Source organism: Kogia breviceps, chromosome 1 (assembly GCF_026419965.1).
Source record: "Kogia breviceps isolate mKogBre1 chromosome 1, mKogBre1 haplotype 1, whole genome shotgun sequence".
In the NCBI taxonomy this organism is placed as follows: Eukaryota; Metazoa; Chordata; class Mammalia; order Artiodactyla; family Physeteridae; genus Kogia; species Kogia breviceps.
In genome coordinates, this window is record NC_081310.1 from 156,629,358 (window position 1) to 156,650,894 (window position 21,537).

At 51.2% G+C, this 21,537-nt stretch overlaps 1 protein-coding gene across 4 annotated transcripts in view; it reads left to right on the plus strand.

Annotated features, from left to right (window-relative positions):
* Nucleotides 1–1,228: 1,228 nt before the first annotated feature.
* The window catches only part of SSBP3 (single stranded DNA binding protein 3), a 165,948-nt gene continuing 145,639 nt past the window's right edge, over nt 1,229–21,537 (plus strand). For 3 of the 4 annotated variants that reach the window (XM_059063230.2, XM_059063221.2, XM_059063238.2), the window contains exons 1-4: nt 1,276–1,420; nt 2,436–2,508; nt 2,734–2,795; nt 5,359–5,443. In XM_059063230.2, coding sequence (XP_058919213.1) covers nt 1,365–1,420; nt 2,436–2,508; nt 2,734–2,795; nt 5,359–5,443 — 276 coding nt within the window. In that variant the 5' untranslated portion in view covers nt 1,276–1,364. Of the gene's footprint in view, nt 1,421–2,435; nt 2,509–2,733; nt 2,796–5,358; nt 5,444–21,537 lie in introns of all 4 variants that reach the window. The other variant, XM_059063246.2, reaches the window with a different exon arrangement.

Consider the following 21,537-nt stretch of genomic DNA (forward strand, 5'->3'; position numbering starts at 1 on the left):
AGCTTCATTTATTCGAAGTTCGCAGATTTCTGTGGCGCGAATTCCGCGTAGCGGGGTGCCCAAGTGACGCCCCCCTACCCAGGAATGGCACCATCTCTCGTGGAGAAGCCGAGGGGCTAACTTGCTAGGGCGGGCAGACCTTGGAAATTTGGGAGCAATCACTCTTCGTTCTCTTAGCCAAAGTCCTCAGTCCCTTCCCCCAGGCTCCCCAAAGCAGTCCAAGGGCCATTTTCGCGCGACTCCACTTTGGGGTTTTCCAAAGTATTTTAATGATCTAGTGAAGGAGCAGCCTCGCGTCTCGGCGCCGGCTCGAGCCGCCCAGTTCTCAGCGTGGAGCCCCGGGCCCGGCGCTCCGAAGCCAGACTGGGCGAGAGGGAGGACCGGGGGCGGGGCGGCCAAGGTGGGGACGGGTGGGACTCTGGGGAAGGGGCCGAGGTCGGAGCCCAAGGGGAGGGCAGGCGAGGGGGAGGGGGAGATAAGGGCTGGGCCGGCACAGGGCTGAGGCTGGGGGAGGTGAGGGGCAGATAAGGGAAAGGGCCGTGGCGGGGGGGAGCCGGCGGTGCTCCGCTCAGGAGTCCGCGCCCCCTCCCCTCCGACTACGCCGCAGCGGCCCCCTGCTCCCCAGCGGTCCACGCCGCGGAGAGCGCCCATCGGACCCTCTTCCCGCGGGGGCCGGGAGACTAGAGCTCCCCTGTCCCGATTCGTGTCCCCTCCCCACATCTAGGGAAAACAGAGGCTCGCGCCCCCGGACAACCCCCCCCCCCCCGCCCCCAGTTGGCCCACAGAAGCAAGGATAGCGGCTCCTCGGTGGCGGCCGCAGCGGGGACTGCCGCGGTCGGGCGCTGACAGGGCGTCCCTCCCGGGCCGCCCCGGCCCCACCCCCGCGCGCCGATTGGCCCATGTGCCTATCAATCACGGGACGTTGACGCCTTGCTCCCTCGCCCGGGTAGCCACGTTCGGTTGAGCTCCAAGTAGACCAGCGGCAGCGGCGGCGGCGGCGGCGGTGGCGGCGGTGCCGGAGGCGCTGAGGGAGGCGCAGGCGGAGCCGGGCGGGCGCGCGAGCGAGCCAGTGGGCAGCCGGGCCGGCGGGAGAGCGGCGGCGGCGGCACCGGCACCCCAGGCCGAGCCGGCGCGGGAGGAGTTCCAGGGCGATGGGGCCGCGGCCGGGGCTGACGCTTTGACAGCTGGAAAGAGCGCGGAGCCAGCGCCTGGGGGGGAGGGAGGGGAGCGCGGCGAGGAGAGCGCGAGCGAGTGAGCGAGCGAACGCCGGGGAGGGGGCCGGGAGCGAGGGGGCAGCTCGGGAGCAGCCGGAGCGGTAGCGGCGGCGGCGGCGGCGAGGCTCGGCGCCCTCTTCTCTGCAAACCATGTTTGCCAAAGGCAAAGGCTCGGCGGTGCCCTCGGACGGGCAGGCTCGGGAAAAGTAAGCCCTATTTTCCAAGTGGCGGCCGCGCCGCTGCCGGGCTGCGGACGGGTGGTGGGAGGCAGGTGGGCGGGCGGGGGCTGCTGAGCCCTGGGCCCCGGCGCCGCCTGCTTGGCCCCTTCCCGAGGCCGCGGCGGGCGGCGTGGGAGAGCCCATTGTTGGGAGCCGGCGGAGGTTGGGGCGTCTGGGGGCGCCGCCGGGAGAGGGGGCACTTGGTGGCCTTGGGGCGTGCCGGGCGCGGGGGCCCGCGGCGAGGGGTGGACGAGGTCCCGCGAGCGAGTCTGGGCGCTTGCTCCTGCCGGGGCGCTCGCCGCGGTGACGGCACTTTGCCCACCGGGCGCGGGCAGGGGGCGCGTGGCTTCTGCAGCCCCGAAGGCTCCTTTTGTCCGCCCGCGGCGTGAGGAGTGCGTGCCGGGGGCTTTGTTCGGCCGGGAGCGCTCTCCCTTCCCTGCCCTTGGCCTCGCCGCCGGCCCCGCGCCCTCCGGGGCGCCGGGCTGGGCAGGGACGGCGGCGCCGGTTTGGCCCTAGGCTTGGGGGACAGTTGTTTTGGGGGGAGGTGGTGAGGGCGGCGCTTTGCTGCCCTCTCCAGAGCTCGCGGAGCACTCCGGAGTCCAGGACTGAGTCTCCCCGGACCCTCAAACGTGGGGACAGGGTGGGTCGGTGGCAAGGAGTGGATCGGGAAAAGGAGCGAGGTTCGGGGGTTGGGTGGCTTGCGAGTTTGAGAGACCTAGGTGGGTTTGGTCCCGACGCTACTTGGAAGTTCAAGTTCGGGGGCTGCTCTCCAGCCCTCGCGGCTTGAAGTAAGCGTTTTTTCGTACCCACCCCCTAACTGCTCGTACCCGTGGCCCCAGGCAGGACCGAGCTAGCTGCTCACCTCTGGTCGGGGCCACAATGGGACAGCACGGACAGGGTTGGAGGACAGGCTTGGAGGCCGGCTGGCAAGGTCCATGAGCGAGCGCCCGGTGTGGTCTGACGCCTTTCCTCTCTCTCTCTGTGCCCACTACCCACTTTCCAGGTTAGCTTTATACGTCTACGAATATTTACTGCACGTAGGAGCACAGAAATCTGCACAGACCTTCTTGTCGGAGGTAAGTGGAACTCCCCCCATCATCCAATTTCTTGACACCCCTCCTCCTCCTCACTATTCTTAAAGCCTTTGTTTTCTGGAGCAGCCACTGTGGCCACCATTTTGAATTTTTATCACCTTTTGGCATTTATTGTTAGTTGGTCTTCACAGCCTTTTGGCTCTGGGAAGCCCCTAGCCCACCCCTTCTGTCTGCTCCTCTAAGCTGTCTCTGCTCTCTCCTTTCTAGATTCGATGGGAAAAAAACATCACGTTGGGAGAACCGCCTGGGTTTTTGCACTCGTGGTGGTGGTAAGTTTGTGTGATAGTTTTGTGTGTGTGTTTGTTTTGTTCTGAGCCCCCGGCTCCAAGTGAACAAAGATGGGAGGTCTGGAGTGGGTCCTTCCATGCCTTAGTCCCCAGCGTTGCATAGAGCAGGGTGCCGCGGGGCCCTCAGGATTGGCAAAGGAGGAAAAGGGCAGACGAGGTTGGTGCCTAAGTTTCTGCCTTCTATTTGCCCACTGTTGAGAACCTTACTAATCGTGCCTAGTGTTTGCATAGAAACTCTGTACTTTTACATCTCACTCTGAGGCGCTAGGCATGGGCTTGAAAAAAAAACCTGCATGGGTTTTTGTCAATTCTGCACGTTGCTTTAATTAGAGGGAGTGGGGGTGGGGCGGGTGGAGGGGCACCAGGTCTGTTTTACAACTGGCCTGCCCCTTTCTTTTTCTTCTGTGAGCTCAAAACCTTGAGAGAGAAATCCATGGGGACCTTTTCCAGGCACCCTGAGAAAGAGCAAGAAGGGACTGCCACTTCCTTTAAAGATACTGATTCAGACCGACTCGCCCCCCCACCCCCCACTGCTCTAAGTATCCCTAAAACCACCAAGTTTTGTTTTACTGAGAATCTGGCAGAGTGCCTGTAGTTGGTAGATGGGGGCTCTCTCTTGACTGTGACCCTCTCCCAGGCCTTCGGGCCCTGTCCGGGTGGGACCACCACCGGTCTGCTAGTCTGCTCCCGGTTTGCAGCCCGCAGGAGGGAGGCTTAGGGTCAGCGGGAAGGAGTTGCTGTGAGTGTAAGACTTGGGTGTTTTGTGGGACCGATTGGTGGAGTCTTTGACATCCTTTTCAAAAGGAAAAGAGAGCAGAGTGGTTTTTGATATTTTGGTGAAGTTCAGGAAAACGGAGTGCCCTGTCTTGGGATCTTAGTGCGTTTACCTGACCGCCAGTTTGCTAGGGTAACTGTTTCAAGTGTTTTTGAAGTGCATGGGGATGAAGTGTCTGTTCTAACTTGCACGGAGAAAATGAGGTTTTAATTGCTTTTGCCAACCTCGGAACTGCGGAGTTGGAGGCATTCGGTGTGGTGTAAGGATTCTGTCTGTAGGAGTGGGTGGTATGTTTTCTCGGGCGGTTTTTGGAGAGGAGTGTGGGGTTGGAGCTGGCAGGTCTGTCCACCGTGGATTTTGCAGAAATTTAGGCTTTTGAGTAAAAGTTACTCAGAAGGGACTGGGGAGTTTGTAGTGTTAGAAATCTTTAGTGTGTGGAGGAAGTTAGATGTGTGCAGTCTCAGAGCACAGAAAGAAATGTTCTCGAGCCTCCCTCTGCAGTTAGCAGAAGTCCCCGAGTATCCTGTTCTATCCTTAATCCTCCGAAACTTCTCCGGCCTTATCTCAGCTCCGGGAACTAAGAGTGTGTCGTGCTGGGCTCAGGCAGTGGTGGCTCTGTGATTTGACACCGACCGTGGCTTTTGGGGTGGCAGGAAGTGGTGGAGCTGATCTGAAGAGGGCCAGGCTGCGTTTTTCACGCACCTGGAGTGAGGTGCTTGTCTGGTGACTGGTGGAGCTGGCTGTTTGTGATGGTGACAGGAGCACTGGTCTGGTAGTCAGACTTCCGCTCTGGTGCACATTTTACCCTTCAAGCGGGTTCCTATCCCTGGGCCTTGGGCTCCCGACCTGGAGAGGGTTTCTAAGGCCCCTTGTTGATACCAGTGACTGCCCTGTGTTTGTGTAGGGTTTTACTGGTTGACAGGATTTGTATGTCAGTTTTTACATAATGCAAAGTGTGGGGGTGACCATACAAGAATCATGGAGGGGGGCGTTAGGCAGGGAAATCCGCCCCCCTCCTTTTGCTGGACAGGTGGTTGTATGAGGAGGGCTCTATTTCTACGTGAAAGAACAAGATACTTGGTTATCCATAACATGACCTTTGACTGATTGATATATGTTCTTTGGTGGGCAGGGGAGGAATGGTTTCTGTATGAGAACACCTCAGGGGAGGGTGTGGTTGAGAGTTGGGCTGGCTGGCAGGAGATGGGGGTGTGGGCTCTGGGATGAAGAACCTGTAGATTCCCTTTATTGCCAGAGTCACCCAGTTTGTTGTGCATATGAGTCATAGTCCTGACTTTGACAATTTAACCTTTTTATTAAGTGCAGCCATTTTGGGTGGAGGTAGGGGGTGGTAACAGGAGCACAGATGAGACAGGCATGGATTTTCATCCAGATTCCTGTCTGTCCCGCCTGGGCATCAGTGGGTGGGTTACCCTAACTTGCTTGAGCTTCAGTTGCCCCATGTATAATGGGATAAAATCACCTACCTTACAATGCTGTGGTAGGTACAAGCAGTGTCGTGGGCGTGAGGCATCCAGCACGTAGTAGGTGTCTGATGGATGAGAGCTATTACTTTTATTACAAATGCTAGGCTGTCAGAAGAGGTTGGGTCCATTTTGTTGTTAGGCTGAGTATTCCCAATGAAGGCTGGGGAGGTGGGATTGAGCCTTGGGGAGACATGGTGCTGTTAGCACCGTGCATTGTACACTTGCTGTTGGGCACACAAGTAATAATTAGTAATCTGATCTTATTTTATTTTTCAACTTGCAGCGTATTTTGGGACCTTTACTGTGCAGCTCCTGAAAGGCGAGACACTTGTGAACATTCAAGTGAAGCAAAAGCCTTTCATGATTACGTGAGTAACAAATTTTTAATCCTGGCGATAATTGCAGGGTTGGATAACTCGAACTTCTTTAGTACCAAATACAAATACACAGCCAACTAGCAGTGGCCTTTGTTTTCTCCTTGCCTGTCTTTTTGTCTTGCCCACCTCCCCGCTGCCCTCGCCCTGTGCTCTCCTGCAGCAGCGGTCTAACTTGGTGAATGGTATTTCATAATGTTATAGTTATGCAGAAGAGTGTAGATACCTATCTGGAGAATTAAATGGCATTGTGCAGGGCTCAACCATGTGGGGTTTATGTTCTGATTGGGCAGTCACCTGGGAGGATGGTGGGGCTGAGCCTCTTTGGTGCTGGTTTATGAAGAAGTTGACCACAACCAAGAAAAATAAAAAGTAAATATGAAACTTGTGTTTTGGAGTAGAAAGTGTGTTTGAGTGAGAATTTGGTGAAATAGATCCTTAGGTTACTTTCCAGGGAGCGATTTTCCAAATTATGTTTTTGGAGGGGGGTGCGCGTGTGTGTTTATGGGGGGGGGCTTGTGTTCTTCATTAAGACAGTGTGTACTTTGAGGTCCTTGGCTGGTCCATAAACCTGTGTTGAAAATGTTCTTGTGAAGATAGTTTCATCACATTGTAGTGCTTCCTATTCTATCATTCATTCTCCCTGGGTGAGTTTCTTAAGATTTATGAAATGCGTATAAGAGAGATGTCTGTCACATGTCCATATCCCACCAAGGTCCCCTTAAAAAAAAAAAATTTGAACTACAGTTGGGGTGGAGTCAGACTTATGATCAGATGAAACAGGTTAGGATCTTTTGCTGGGGGATGGAAGAGGAAGTGTCTGAAGATCTTCCCAGACTCCTTTGCTTCCTGTTGGTCTTGTAGAAGATTAAGTGTGTGTGTGTGCCTGTATGTGTGCACACACATGTGCACTTAAGAGGTGATTTATTGGATTTTGCCCTTTTGCATGAGGTGGGAAGAAATGGTCCTAAAGCTCTAGGGCATGCAAGTTGGTTTTTTGAATGTCATTAGAGCCCACCTAATTGGCCAGGCCATCTACATCCCCTGCATGCAGTTTCAAACTGGCCTGGGAGACCAGAACCCATTTGGTTGAGTTTCACAAGTGGTCAGATCCCATGCCACAAGTATCTTTTCTGGTGAAAATTTCTCCTTGTAATATGAAGACTTAGAGACTCCCCTGGGGGCTCCCTGGTTTTGAGAATATTCAGTGCGATGAAATTTTGCTATGACTGTAAGGTTAATGTCCTTGAAGTGGAATGCTGAGGAAATTGACCAGTTCTTATGCCCTCTCCAGGGTTGAAAAAGAGAAGCTGCTGAATGGTAGTTATGGCCTGGTGAACTTTTAGTAGTAAAATGTGAGAGGTCTGGTTCACTTGTGATGTGGTTCTTTTGGGAAAATCGGTGGTGATGATCACAGGGTTTCCTGGGATAGAGGCTAAGAGTTACATTAGCCATATAAAAATAGTTGGTGAATTTGATTTTTCTACCTAGTAAAAAGTGTGTGTGTGTGTGTGTGTGTGTGTGTGTGTGTGTGTTTCAACCTGTGGATGGCCAAACAGCTATGCAAATGGTTTCATTTTAGAGTGGGGCTGGGGATGTGCCTATTTCCAGTCACTCTCTTGATATAGGATGTCTGTGCTATCCTTCAGAGAAGTTAACAATTTTTAACTAAGTTTGGCTCTCTAGTACATAACGTGAGAGTCTCTTTGGCAATTTGTGGTTTGGTCTGCCGTCTTGGAACAGTATGGTGGTAGTGAAAGTTTGCATGGGTTTTCTTTTCAGTAATTTGCTGAGGAAGGGCAACAGAATTGTGTAGAGGTTGCTGAGGTTCGTGTAGACATTTAGAAGAAGCTTCCAAGAACTGAAATCACAGTCAGTAGGCCCAGGATTCACAGATCTTGGGATCAAAACCCTTTCTCCTGGATTGGGATCCACTTGGTGTCATGTGGCCTGAGAGTCAGGTCGTGTGAAAGGAGGGATGGAGTGATGAATGGGGATGGGAAGGGAACGTCTCTATTGTGAAGGAGTTAAGAGGGGTGGGTATTGAATTGCAGGGTTGAAGGAGAAGCAATGAGAAAATGAAAAAATATTTAAGAAAACGAAGAAAAGGAACCCTCTTTTTCTCTTTGTCCTCCTCAAATTTTCATGTGTTCTCTCCATTCTTATGGCTATCTTATTCACCTTTATCTTTCTTGCTAGAGTTATTGCTGAAGCCTCTTTTTGGATTCCCTTCCTTTTGTCTGGGGTGAATGCCTCTCTTATCCGTCACATCCTGTCCACCTTTCAGCTTCTCTGTGGAGGACTTCGGTGATAGTTTGCTGCACCCTCTGATCACTCCTTCATCTCAGTGTCTATACAAACCACCTGTACAAAGCCTTTGTTGGTGGCTTTCCATGTGCTGGGCCCCTGTTTTGGGCACTCTAGGTTCAGGCTCTCATTTCAAGCTGCCAGTGGCCCTGGGAGAGAAGACATGTTGCTAACTCCATTTTGCAGATGAAGAAACTGAGGAGGCACAGAGAGGGTGTCATAGTTGTAAGAATTAGGATCCAAACTCAGGTCATAACTGACTTCAGAATCTGTGTTCCTAACACTGCCGAGACTTGGCCACACAGGTCTGTGGCAAATGTCACCCATTTGCACCTATTCCTGCTAACTTTTCATTCAGGTTTGTCTCTCTAACCACAACTTATTCCATGCCAGAGACCATTTGTCTAAGAGCTATTCATTTCTGTAGCTCCCACAATACCTTGCACATAGTAGGCATGCATGCTAAATGAATGAAGGTATTAAGGAATTATGGGTATGAAAAAATACTTATTTTGGGGCATTTTGGTAATTTGGATAGCCAGTAGAATATTGGAAGATGTTCTTTTAGTGACTCGTTTTTGCTGGGTCATCTTGAGCCAGGTGATTTTAATGTGGGTTGACTAGTTACCTTAAATCCTTTTTAGAAGATAAAGTGGAGTGTAAATAAGAGCATGTGGTAACTGGCCTCCTGTTTTCAATCAAGGAGATTCACAGATTCTCATGGTTTGTCCGTGCAGCTCAGATATACCCGCCTGGGCCTCAGTGGGTAGTGAGCAGTGAGTGTGTGGGGGGCATGGGTGAGGAGGGACTACTGTGGGGCTGGGAAGGTCCTCATCTGGGAAGATCCTGGTCTCAGCTCTCCTAGAGAAATGAATTCGTGTTCCTGGCAAGTGGTCTCCCCTTCCTGGTGGTAGGTCAGTCCAAGCCAGGCTACAGGGCCAGGAATGAGCCAGGTGACTCAGCAGAGGGAGAGGGGGTTTAAATTTTCTTTGAATTGGTGAGTTTTTATTTGAGTCACAGTCTATTTTCCTCCACACACCTGGAAACTTCAGTTTGCTTGGCTCATTGTGTATAAGCCAGAGCACACTGATATTGACCACATGGAATGAAGAGCGATGCAGGGTTTGGTACCCAGAATGTACTTTTCTGAGAAATTGGTTTACCTGAAGTCAGAAGAGCCCAGAGGCCATGGTAAGAGGCTCGCAGGGACCCTGCCTGTGGTTTCCTTGCTGTTCCCCTCCGGCCAGAGCAGAGGTTCTCTGGTGAAGCCCTTGGGTCCCCTTGGGTTCCCTTAGATGCCGATGTCTGTCTGGTCTTGGCCTTTTGTGGAGTGGACAGTCTCACCTACTAGCTCAGTGCCTCTGAGTTGAAGGTGCTGGAGAGCAGTGACCCTCACATTTCAAAACGCTGTACTTTTCAAAACGCTTTTGTAGCACATGGTTGTAGTTTGGCTTCACAGCTGCCTGTTGGTCAGGTTTTATTACTTACTCTCACCCCCATTTTACAGATGAAGAAACTGAGGCCTAGAGTTTAGATGGCTTGTCTGAGGGCATGTAGCCAGGAGGTGGCAGAGCTGGGCCTAGACCCCACTCTTCCAAATTCCACCTCTGAGCTTTTGACAACCCTCATTTGATACAGAATTCCTGCAAAACAGAGGGAAGATACTATCATTTGACCCAAAGTGTGCCCATGTATAGTCACTGAAGACATAATTTTAGCAGATAATTAAACTGAATCCCCTGAGAGGTGAATTGCAGAGTCACTGGCAGAGGGGGGACCTGGCATCCGAGAAGGGAGTTTGTTATGGTGCGGTGGCTCTTTTGGCAGGGAAAATGTGATAAAAGCTATGACCTTTCCTTCCAGAAAATGCATGTATCCCCACTGGGGAGACTTTGTACATGATTTCAGGTTCATGGCTGCTGTCCCCTCTGTGATCCCCAGTGAAGAATGTGGGGTGCCAAGTGGATGTGGAGTCCCATGACCTTGGCGAGTCGTGGGCCTCAGTTTCCCTGCTCTGAAGACTTGGCGGTCCCTTTCAGGTCAGCCTCAGTGGGGCTGGCTCTCTTACCCCTGTACTGCCCCGAGCAGGACTCAGCTGACCCCCCTCCACTCCCAGCTGTGAGCCTGTGTCTGCAGGCGGGTTGGTTAAAGTCGGAAAGCGCCCCAGAGTCCTGGGCGTGGACGGGAGCTGAGGTATTTGTGGCTCTGTGGCAGGGGTCCAGCGTCCTTGGTGGGTTTGAAATAGCAAAGTGATATTTGAGAGGGCTCTCCTTGGATGTGCCGAGCTAAGGTTCCTGCCAGGCGGGGAGCGTCCCTGCCTGCTAGAACCCTTTGGGGGCAGGGGTGTGAGAGGGTGGCAGCATGGAGCAGGAGGAGAAGGCCGCAGCTGGGCTCTGAGGAGCTGGGGGCGTGCTCTCCCCCGCGATAAGCCAGTCTAGCTATCTGCCCAGAGGTCCTGGCAAGTTCACGGCGTTGCCTTTGGCTCTGACCCTTGGCACCCTTGTGTGGCAGATTATAAAAACAAAACATACACACGATTGTTCCCCCTCCCCCGCCATTGGAGTTCAGGCTGTGTGTTGTGGCCTTTCTTCAGGCTCCCACCCTGTTTGCTGCAGCTCCTCTTAACCCCAGAGGCTGCCAGCCTCCTCTATCGGTAGCTAATTAAACACTAAATGAGTAACTGAAATTGCTTTTTGCCAGAACCCGGGCAGTGTGGCCATCTTAATGGGTTTCAAGTGGCGGCAAGACCCCAAATTGCAAATCCTTGCCCTTTATTTCAAGGCGGGAGGTGGGGCGGGGGGAGCAGGGGGGACCCAAACAAAGTTTTTGGCAGTGGTCACTTCATTTGAACTCCAAGACCAGCCGTGCGCTCCAGTCTGTGCATAATGCCATCTTTGTTAGCTAAGCCTTTGCAGACTTGGACTAAGAGTTAGCTGTGTGCCATTCACCGCTCTGAGGGAGCCGGGAGACACCCAGCTCGATTTTCCAAGGCAAGCTGCTTCTGTAGCGGGGACCTCGGGCCAGAGCCTCCTCGCCCCTTCTCTTGACCTTCCCGCCTCTGTGGGTGAGTGTGTGTGTGTGTGTGAGCTTAAGAGGGAGCAGTGGAGGGGAGGTGTGTGTGCTTGAGGGCCTGTCAGCCAAGATAACAGAAATGTTACACTAGCTGTAGCCTTTATAATAGTGTCTGGGGTTTAGAGTATTTAGAAAAATTAATCTTTTTTAGCTTGGTAATAATTCTGACTACAGCACAAGTGCATTAGACGATTCACATAAACTTCTTTAATACATGTTACTGGGAGCTTACAGCAAATAGACAATAATGATTGTTTGTTTTTGATTTGCCAGGGTAATGGGGTTTTTTGTAGCCTTGGCAAGATGAGTTTTAGGAATGTTTCTCTCCCATGTGATGCTTTCTTTCCCCCCTTGGGCCCTGAATCCTCTGGATTTTGAAGGGTTTGGGTTCTGATTGGTGGCTGCGATGCACACCTGAGTTCCATTTCCTGCTCTATCATTTCCTGGCAGGGTGGACTTTTGGAGCCTTGGTTTCCCCATCTGTAAAATGGGGAAATGGTGACTCCTTTATGGGTTTGTTGTGAGGGTTAAGTAGGATTATATATGTAAAATGGTTGTCTCTCTGTAGCCAGTGCTTGGTGAGATTGTTTCTTTTCTTTTTATATCCCCAAAGTTTCCCCCAGAACCTTTTAATATGATGGAGATAACAACATGTTTTTCTGGAAGAGCAAGTTGACCCTAGGGAACTGGATACATTCATTTCCCGATGATGCCCTCCGGTGCCTGGGCTCCTCTGATGTGTCATGGAGTCCTCCCCCAAATACCAGTGTCTTGTCTCCCCACCCCCCAGACCGCTGCCAGGGCCAGAGCAGGCGGTCCTGGCATAGGCTGGCACTGATAAATGCTCCCCTGAGACGTCTGTGCCCCTTATCTGTGTCGGACAGAGTGGTCCTGTCCCACTCCCGTGTGTGGCTGCCGTGTTGCCGAATGGGAAGAGCTTGCGGTTTGGCACGTGCAGAAACCTAGATGCAAATTTCGGCTTCACACCCCTTGTCAGCTGTGGGGGGCTGCCACTTTTCAAGGTCCGCTCTCTTGACTGTAAGGTGGGCACAAGGGTCGTACTTGCTCAGCCCACTGTGGGGGTAACTGTGAGAAAGGCGTGGAAAACTGTCCAGGGAAGGTTACCTGTGTGGGGCAGTGCTGTGTCAATGTTTGCAGGGATGACCAGCCTTGAAAGCCCTGCAGTTGGGGTCTTGTCTTTGTCCTCTTTGGTACATACGTTGCCCTGGCTGGCCTCGGGCCTCACTTGACCTTTGGATTGAGTGAGGAGTCAGTCCCTAAAAGGGCCCTTAAGGAGAAGGTGAGGAAGGGGTGTGTCAGCCATTGCAGGTCCATGGGAAGCTGGTTCTGGGCGCCCAAGGCCTTGTTTAGCTGGCCCCCAGACCAGGAGCAGAAGACACTGCCAAGTTTTGAGGTGTTGATTCAGTCCAATTACTGAGTGCCCGCTCTGCTCCATGTCCAGTGGAGGAGACAGATGCTGCCCAGGATGCGCTCGTGTGCTTAAAAAGCCTTCTCTTTGGAGAGCCCAGGATGCAGAGCATCATGACTGGTTGTGGGAGTAGGTAAACAGCCCCATTCCCGTGTGGTGGCCAGGAAGGGGATTTAATGGTAGTGTGTGTAGGTAGCAGGGTTGCAGGTGGTAGAATTGGATGTCACGTCTTACAAGGAGGTACCCTGAGGCCCAGAGGGGAAAGGTGCCCCACCTGAAGTCATCAGTAGGACTCAAACCTGTAAATCGTATCAGATTCCATAACTCTTTCCTTTGCCTTACGTTGTCTTGCTGCACTTAAAAGCTGTGTGAACTTGGGCACCTTAATTAACCTCTCTGTGCTTCAGTTTCTTCAGGTGGAAAATGGGGTTAATAAAGTACACCTGTCTCATGAGGTTGTTACAAGGATTAAATGAGTTTATGCACGCACACACACGTTAAACACGCACACACGCAATACGTATTGTGTCTGGTATAGCATAAGTACCATAAACGTGTGCTATTGTTCTTTTTTTTTTTAAAAAATTCTGGGCACGCCACGCGGCTTGCTGGATCTCGGTTCCCTGATCAGGGATTTGAACGTGGGCCACGGCAGTGAGAGCACCAAATGAATCCTAACCAGTAGACCACGAGGGAACCCCCCGTGCTCTCATTCTTATTATCTCATTTCAGGCCTGGTATGAGTCCTGGCTTTCTGATGGCTAAAACGGGGGGCAGCAGCAGAACGATGCTGGCGTGAGAGGTGTGCTCCTGGGATACGTGACCCACCTGTTGGTTGATTAGCACTCTGGACCCCTGGGTTTGAATCCACCTTCTTCAAGCAGCCACGAGTGACTGGGTGTGGGGTTCATACATGCAGCCTCCAAACCCGCCCCGCTACTCGTGAGGATGAAGTGCTGATGTGTGGACGCTCCTGGCCAGCACCGGCCTGTGGTGTTCAGTCAGTGTCCGTTCCCTCCTCTATTGTAGCCGTTTCCCTTGCTCTGGGAATCTGGAACTTCCCCAGGCCCCTCTGACCCGTCCCTGCTGTTTCTCCTTGGTACTTGAGATGGGTTTTTTGCTCCAGCCCTGCTGTAGAGCACATGCCAACCAGGAATGTGGCTGCCTCTACCAGGCCTTCCAGGACCACCCCCAGGGGAACACCCACCTTTTCTTCTGTCTTCCTCCCCGGAACTCTGTGACTTTTACTCATTTGCTATTTGCTGCCTGGAAGTAGAGTGATGGGGGTCAAGGTTGTAGCTCTTCCTTTCCCTCTTCTAGATTGAAAGCTCCTGAGGGCAGGAGCCCTTATCTCCACCCCCTTTCTGCTGCCCCTGCTCCTGGGGCCTGTTGCAGAGTTTTGAGTAAATCCTGAGGGTGGTGAGCTAGGCTCTGGGCCTTGAGAAGTGAGAAGGGTTTGATCCCTGCGCAGGGTTCAAGTATGTTAAATACATGTTTTAATGGAGATGGACAAGTGGTGAATGGTAACTGTGAGTCGTGACCCATTAGTGCTTTGTGAAATCAACTTAGTAGGTCACGAACTGGCAATTACAAAAAAAAAAAAAAAAAAAAAAAAAAAAGGAAACTCTGGGGCTTCCCTGGCGGTCCAGTGGTTAAGACTCCGCACTTCCACTGCAGGGGGCATGGGTTCGATCCCTGGTCAGGGAACTAAGATCCTGCATGCCGAGCAGAGCAGTGCAACCAAAAAAGTAAAACAACAAAAACAAAAAAAGAAACTGTATCGCAAAGAGTAAACATACACATTGTTTTCAGAAAACTTCTGTTTTCAGCATTTTATGGGTGCCTATAAGTAAACCTGTGCCCTGGGTTTTCAATGTAAAATTTGTCTTGTTGCGGGTCTCAGTCTAAACTTTGAAAGCCGCTTACCCAGAAAAGGCTGAAGTTGAATCTTGGATCTTATAGGCTGTGTGACTTTGGCCAAGTGGCAAGCGATTGCTGATCTCAGTTTCCTGATGGGTAATGAGGAGGGAGTCATTCCCACCTCTGAGGGTTCTTGGGAGAATTGATTCCCTGCTTTGCTTCCAAGGTGGTGCCTGGTGGTTCCTGGGGACCTTTGCCTTCGGTGTTTGCTGCCTTTGGTGTTTGCTGCCATATTCTTAGTTCACGGAGCCTGTGAGAGGTGCCCAGCAGATGCTTGCTGAGTGCTGAACAAGCAGTGGCTCCTACTTGAAGTCCGTCGCTTGTTTTTGCTGGGTGACAGCTCCCTCTCTGCCTGTCTGCAGTTGAGGTGGAGATTGGGGGGTGGGTGGTGGTGGTCTCCAGCCCCTTGTGGTGGTTGTTGTCTGAACATCTGCAGGGCTCAGGCTCTGGTCGCAGCAAGAACCTTGAGAATAGGTCTCAGGGCATCCTGTCTGACCCAGGTTGGCCCAGCATTCCAAATTCCCTGTCCCCTCCTGGTAACAGCTGGTTGCACAGCTCCGAGGTGGGCTTTGTGTCCCCCGCTCTTTGTGTGTTTGGGTGAAGCGCCTGACATTTCACTTCTGTTTTACAGTCCTCTGACCTTAAGAAGCACGGCTGCTCCCTGGGGCCCCCATCTGAGGCTTTCCTGTGATCCTTCTCTCCCAGTCACAAAAGGCTGTTTGAGAGAGCAGGCTCTGGGGTGGCAGCCCTCCCCGCTGCCCGGGATGCTGGCTGCAGCTTAGCGAGTTCTTGGGATGGACAGAGTGTGGCTTTGCACTCTGGCCCAGGATAGCAGTCGGCTGGTGGGCAGTTATTCCTTTGAGCCTGCTGCATGCATGGCCCTGTGCTGGTTGGTGATGGGGATAAGGCAGTGTCGTGGACAACACAGAGGATTTGGACTTGGATAACCGGGGTTCAGGTTCTGATTCTTTCACGTGGCCTTGGGTAAGTCATTTGGCCTCTCTGAGACTTGGTTTATCGATAACAAACAATGTGATACAAGGCTTGGTTTTTTTTTTTTTTTGCCTCTCGAGCTTTTTTTTGAAGCCAGGTGAGAGCATATAAGAATGATTTGTAAACTGTGGTCTATTTCAAATGTGAACAAATTATCAAATCATAGAACATATATCAAGAAAGAAAAGAGCCTCTCAATTTACAGAGGGGGAAACTGAGGCTTGGGGTCGAGTGGTAGCAAATCTGTGACTGGATGGGCCCCTGATCCCCATGGCAGCCACTAACTTTAGAAAACCTGCACCTGGGAGGTTGGCGCCTGGGTCTGCCTCTGTGCCATTCGGTAGGAGTTGCAGCTTTCTTTGGGAGATGTCGTGGGCTTCCCGTGGCTTTGGCCGTGCGGCCAGTGCTGAGGGGGCAGACGGCCCAGTGGGCAGGCCTGGTGCCGGGCGTGTGCACGCGGCTGCTCTGTTGTGCTGTCTTTTAGAAGGCTTCCAGGAGAAAATGTTATCCTCTCTCTGGAGGCCCTTCCTCTTGGCAGTGCCCACTGGTGTTACACGAGCGGTTCTGGCCACAGCTCTGGGTGCAGGTTTCCCTGCGGGTCTCCGGGCTGCGGAGCCACTTCAAAAGGGGATTTTACAGCATGACAGGGAATTTCAGCCACCGTGTTATCTCCGAATTGGCCAGTTGATGGTTTCAGCAGAGCATTTCAGCATCGGGGAAGCCAATACAATTTGAGTTAGTCGTGATGGCTGCCACTTTAAATACCGCAGTGACTTTCCGTCAGCGGGCTAACGCGCAGCACAGGGCATCGCAGAAAACCTGATCACTGGAGTGCTTCAGTCGATTCTGACCCCAAGCTACGGAAAATGAACTTAAATCTAGTGGGCTGTCGCCACATACTTTCTTTGGCATTATTTTGCTAGCAGCATCTTTGTCAAAGGGAACTGGAAGGAAAAAGAGCAGGTACAGATAACCGTGTTTGCCTGTGGCCTCACCCGATTTGAGGGAGCGAAGATCTTCCAGGGAGAGTGAGCCGCTGGGAGTTGGGGTGGTGGTTTCCTGGTGAGGGATGAGTTACTAAACTACAGTGTTGTGGTTTAATAATGATGACTCTCTAGTGAAGGAAACTGGTGTTTATTGAGCACTTACTATGTGCCAAGTTTTTATTTTTTTTTTTAAGTGTTCTTTTTCAATTCTCACACTATTCAGGCTGGGTAGGGGCCAGGACATTCTTCCCATTTAATGAAGGAAGAACTGATAACAACGAACAGTGATTGAGTGCTAACTAACTAACTAACAAAGCACCTTTCTAGTGCTTTGGGTTTTATCTCATGTTGTCCTCAAAGCAGCCCCGTGGGTCAAGTTCTGGTTTTTTTTTTTTTTTTTTTAAATTATTATTATTATTGTTTTTGGCCGTGCTGTATGGCATGAGGGATTTTAGTTCCCCGACCAGGGATCGAACCCGTGTCCCCTGCAGTGGAAGCACGGAGTCCTAACCACTGGACTGCCAGGGAAGTCCCTAAGTTCTGTTTTTATTCCTATTTTGTAGAAAAGGGAACTGAGGCACTAGAGGGATTCAGGAATGTTGAAGGTGTACTTAAACTAAAGTGCTCTGCACTGCTATACCATGCTGTTTCCCTGAGTTAATACCAGATTTGGCATCTTTGCTGCTTAAGTAATTGGTGACCCACTGCCCAGCCCTGGTGGGTCTAGGTGGCAGGACTAGGTGGGAGTGGTCCCAAGGGGGCAGATGACCTGCAGCCCTGTCTGTGGGTCGTGTGGTTCCTTATTGGTGCAGTGCTTCCCAGAGGCAGAGGGGCTGGGCTGGCTTTTCAGTGACCTCACCCAGGAAGGAGATATTTTGCTTCAGGCTCATCATATATCTTAAAGAAGAGTTTCCCCCTCTCTTCACTTTTAAGCTGCCCTTCTATTAATCCCCTATCACCCCATGTGGACTCCATGCTTGAAAATATTTCATTTACAAGTAGATTATATACATTGTCACCATTAATTTTACTGAAGACATAGGAAAAACAAGAGCTATACAGTTGCTGATTAGAGCATTTCATCAGCTCAGAAAAAATTGGGAATTTGGGGTTTATTTCAGTTGAGGTAGACCCGATTTTGGTGTTGAATTAAAAAAATATATCAGACTGACTCCAGAGTCCCTGAAGTTTTTGAGAGACCTGGTTGGAGTCCTCAGGCTGGGAACCTCTGACTTAACGTCTGTGCTTCCCCCACCTACCTAGCAGTGTAGGTGACTCCTTCTAGCTGTGTTCTAGAATGGCCAGAGTTGGGCTCTGGTGGAAGAAAGGCCCTCACGTTCTCCCCTGAGAGTCAGGAGGGTCAGAGGTCAGAGTTTGCTCTTAGGTCATCTACCAAAGTTCAGGCAAGGCTTCCCTGTGAGGGAAAATGTGCATTGGAAAATGGACACCACAGGTGTAAGCTCCTGGGTGGAGAGCTCCCACCTCTGGAGGATGCTCCAGAGCCCCCATCCCTACACTCAAGTACCAAGTTCCCTGCTGTTCTGAGCTGGCATCCAGTGGAGGAGATGGATGACTGGACTGTGAGTCCAGAAATCATTCTTCTCAACCAAGCTTCCCCACTTATTAGGTGTAACCTTTGGCCATTGTCTTTCTGGGCCTCAGTTTCCCCATTTGTAGCATGGGGACAGGGAGGGATACAGAAGCGATTTCTGATGTAGCAGTGACCAGCCTTCATTGCACACTTACCCTGGGCTAGGTGCCGTGTATGGGCATGCTGTCTAGTCCTGTAACTCTACAAGGCAGGGGCTGTTTTTTTTTTAAACATCTTTTTTTTTTTTGTGGTACGCGGGCCTCTCACTGTTGTGGCCTCTCCTGTTGCGGAGCACAGGCTCCCGACGCTCAGGCTCAGAGGCCATGGCTCACGGGCCCAGCCGCTCCGCGGCATGTGGGATCTTCCCGGACCCGGGCACGAACCCGTGTCTCCTGCATCGGCAGGCGGATTCTCAACCACTGCGCCACCAGGGAAGCCCTAAACATCTTTATTAGAGTACAATTGCTCCACAATGGTGTGTCAGTTTCCGCTCTACAACAAAGTGAATCAGCCATATGCGTACACGTGCTCCCACATCTCCTCCCTCCTGCCTTCCCTCCCTCCCACCCTCCCCATCCTACCTCTCTAGGTGGTCACAAAGCACCTGGGTGCTTTGTGCAGGGGCTGTTTTTATCCCACTCCTTGGATGAGTAAACTTGAGGCTGCAAGAAGTGAAGTCATTAGCCTTGGTTATGAAGTCATTAAATACGGAGCACGATTTGAACCCAGGGCCCCATTGCTAGTCTTTGAGCCACACCGTTATTTTAATAAACTTTAGGATGACTTTGAGAGATGAGGAACCTTGGGGAAAAATTTTTTTCTTAGAAAGAATTGAATCATTTCTGTAGAAACCCTTAAACGTGTGTTTAAAAAAAAAAATGTTAGTGACAGTTTGCTTCCCAGTGAGATGAATGCAGATAAACCTATTTTGACTGTTAACTTATTTTGTTGCTTAAAAGCCAGTGACATGTAGCGTTGAATTTATTTTTCTTCAGAGCGTTTAAGTGTTTGCCCCTTCTTGAGTGACGTGTGTGAATCTGGGAATTGCCTGTACTTTGGGGATTGAGGCCGCTGCTCGCACTTCAGGATTTTGCCTTAAGAGGGGCGATTCGGGGGAGGATTTGTGCGGGCACAGGGTGGAGCCGAGAAGTGGCTTCCAGCCACGCGCTTACCTGAGTTTTAGGGTGCTGTTGGAGCCAGAGCTCACTCTGAAGTTGGGGTCACGGTGGAGAGCTGATCACAGGAATCTCTGTGACTAGAAGCCTAAATATTTATTCTGTTCTGTCCCTAATGAAAACAAATTGTCAACAGTTGTTCAGTAACTGACTAAATTAAAATCTGTAATTAGTCAATTGGATTAAAGAGTTGGCACAACCTGATTGTATCATGCTGGTTAGGTTATTAAGAGAAAGGGTGTGATTTTTAATTACTGAATGCTAATTTTGACAGTTTCAAAGAGAAACAGACGTGTTTCTCCCCCCTTTTCCTAATTTTGAATGGTTTGGAAAGTAAAGACACTCGATGTGTAAATTATGTTTTTTTGAAGGAAAATAATCCGAGAAGGCCCTTCTGTAGAGTAGAGGGATTTTAGTTAAGAGGCCACATTGGATTTGGTTGAAAGGGTTAGTTGGAAATCCTTCCTTTCTTGAAGGAAGGATGGCCCAGCGTTTGGCAGCTTTGCTTTTGCTTTGAATGAGAAGTTGGATTTCACATTCAAGCAATTTAGTCATTGAGTTAGAGTTCTTTTTCGTGTCTCTCCCAGTCTCTCACCTAAAGGGGGTTTTCTGACCAGTGTCCTGGAGGTGAGAGGCAATAGAGACAGAATCCAGTGAGGACACTACTTACTGTGTGTATGAAGCACAGTGGGGCCGCAGAGACACCACCAGCACATGTGAATAACATCATCAGACTTTTTATAAAGTATTTTCTGACATGCTGAGCAACCCAGTGGGAGGGACAGGAGGAACGAAAGTTCTTACTGCTTGCCTTTACAACTGAGGCAAGTTGAGAGCTGGGACAGGAGGTGCCCATGTGTGGAGGGTCCAGGTGGGAATGGGCTGGTGCCTGGTGGGGGATGCCAGCAGATGGGCAGGAAGGGAATTCTGTTAGCTCGTGGCTGGGGACAGACAGAGGCCAGAGAGGAGAGAGGCTTCTTGCCGGGGAGGAAGATGGAATCAGTAGGGCCTGTTTATGGATTTCAAGGTACAGAAAGCCAGAGAGCTGAGGACGAATTGGGTAGGCCAGTTTTAAAATGGAGCAAGTTCTTCTTCCTGTTTTGTTTTTCTGGGGCGTGCTGTGTTGTTGCCTCCGCTGCGAGGCTGGAATATGGGTTGTAAGCAGCCTCGGAACTGGGAGTGAGGTCTGAGCTGCTTCCAGCCACAGACCCCAATGTATAGCTTGGATCCTCTCATCTGCAGAGGGGCCCTCCCTTCTCCCCCGCTACCCCCCAGCTCCTGGGAGTTCACGACATGGTCTGCTCTGTAAGGTGCTAGGCCCGTGGGTCATGTTAATTGGAGAAACTCAAGCCTCAGAGGAGGTCTAGGGATCACTGCAGGAAGGCCACCCAGCCCTCGCTTCTCCTTCCCCAAGTTCTGGGGGCAGCGAGAGTTTAACCTTGACCGCTGGGCTGCCAGCTCCTTGCAGCCCTTCGGGCAACCTCCCTGTCCTAGGGAAAGCCACCCTAGACCCTGTGCATCCAGGAGCCACACGAATGGTGTCATCGGTGTTGAGGCACAGGCTCGACTTTCTGCTGGCTGTGTTTTCCATGATCCTTTTTGGAAGCAACAGTTAAAATGGCCTTTTTCAAGCACCAGTTTTCAAGATTTAGTATTAGAGCTGCTAGTGATCTAGAATGAGTCATTTTTTCTTTTTGTTTTTAAAGGAAGCAATTTTGCTTTTTGTGTCTGATGGATATATGGCAGGGATGCTGGGAACCAGGGTGCAGAGAACTGGGTAAAGCCACCTGGGTTCAAATCCCTACCTGGGCCTTCACCACAGTGTGACCTGTGCCAGTTGCTTTACTTCTGAGCCTCAGTGTCCTCATCTCTAAAATGGAGATTGCACTCACCTTGCAGTACTGTTTTGAGGCAGTGGTGCAGAGTGCCCTAGAAGATGCCTGGTAAGTATTTCTGGAATGCCTGAATGAGAGACTGAAAGGTAGCCAGGGTTCTTGGGAAGGTATCCCTTCTTAGGGAGCTGTGCTGGGTATGTTTAGACGCATGAGTAAATGAAAGGAACAGAATAAAAAGCAGGAAGTATTTACAAGTGGTGGATTGGTGTGTGTTCTGAATTTGGAATTTCTCTTTCAGACTCAGGATCCACAGCCAAGGTTAAAGAGGTGGTGTGTGTGTGTGTGTATGTGTATGGGGGAGTGGGTTGTAGCAAATAGAAGAAAGGAAGTGACAGTGCTGGGAGAGAGTTTATTTTAAAAGCTTCCCCACTGATAGATTTGTAGCTCTGGGTAAAGAGGGAAGCTTGTAAAACTTGATTCATTTTCTTCCCAAAGTCTGTTTTTGGTGGGGACTGGGGGTGAGGATGGAGCTTCCAAGTGCTTTTAAGTTAGAAGTGTTTGTGTGTCTCCTGAGCACACCATGTGCAGGGCCAAGAGCCGTGTTCTTACCCCTGCTCCCTGCCCCCAGACCATCTTTCCCTTCCTGGAACGCAGTGCCAGTTGCAGGGCTGTGCTCTGGTCTCATCTAGGGATGAGCGAGGACTTCCTGCACTTGCGATGACTTCCTACTTCCTTCCTGGCCTATGCTGTCCAGAACAGATCGGATTCGCTCTTTTCTTT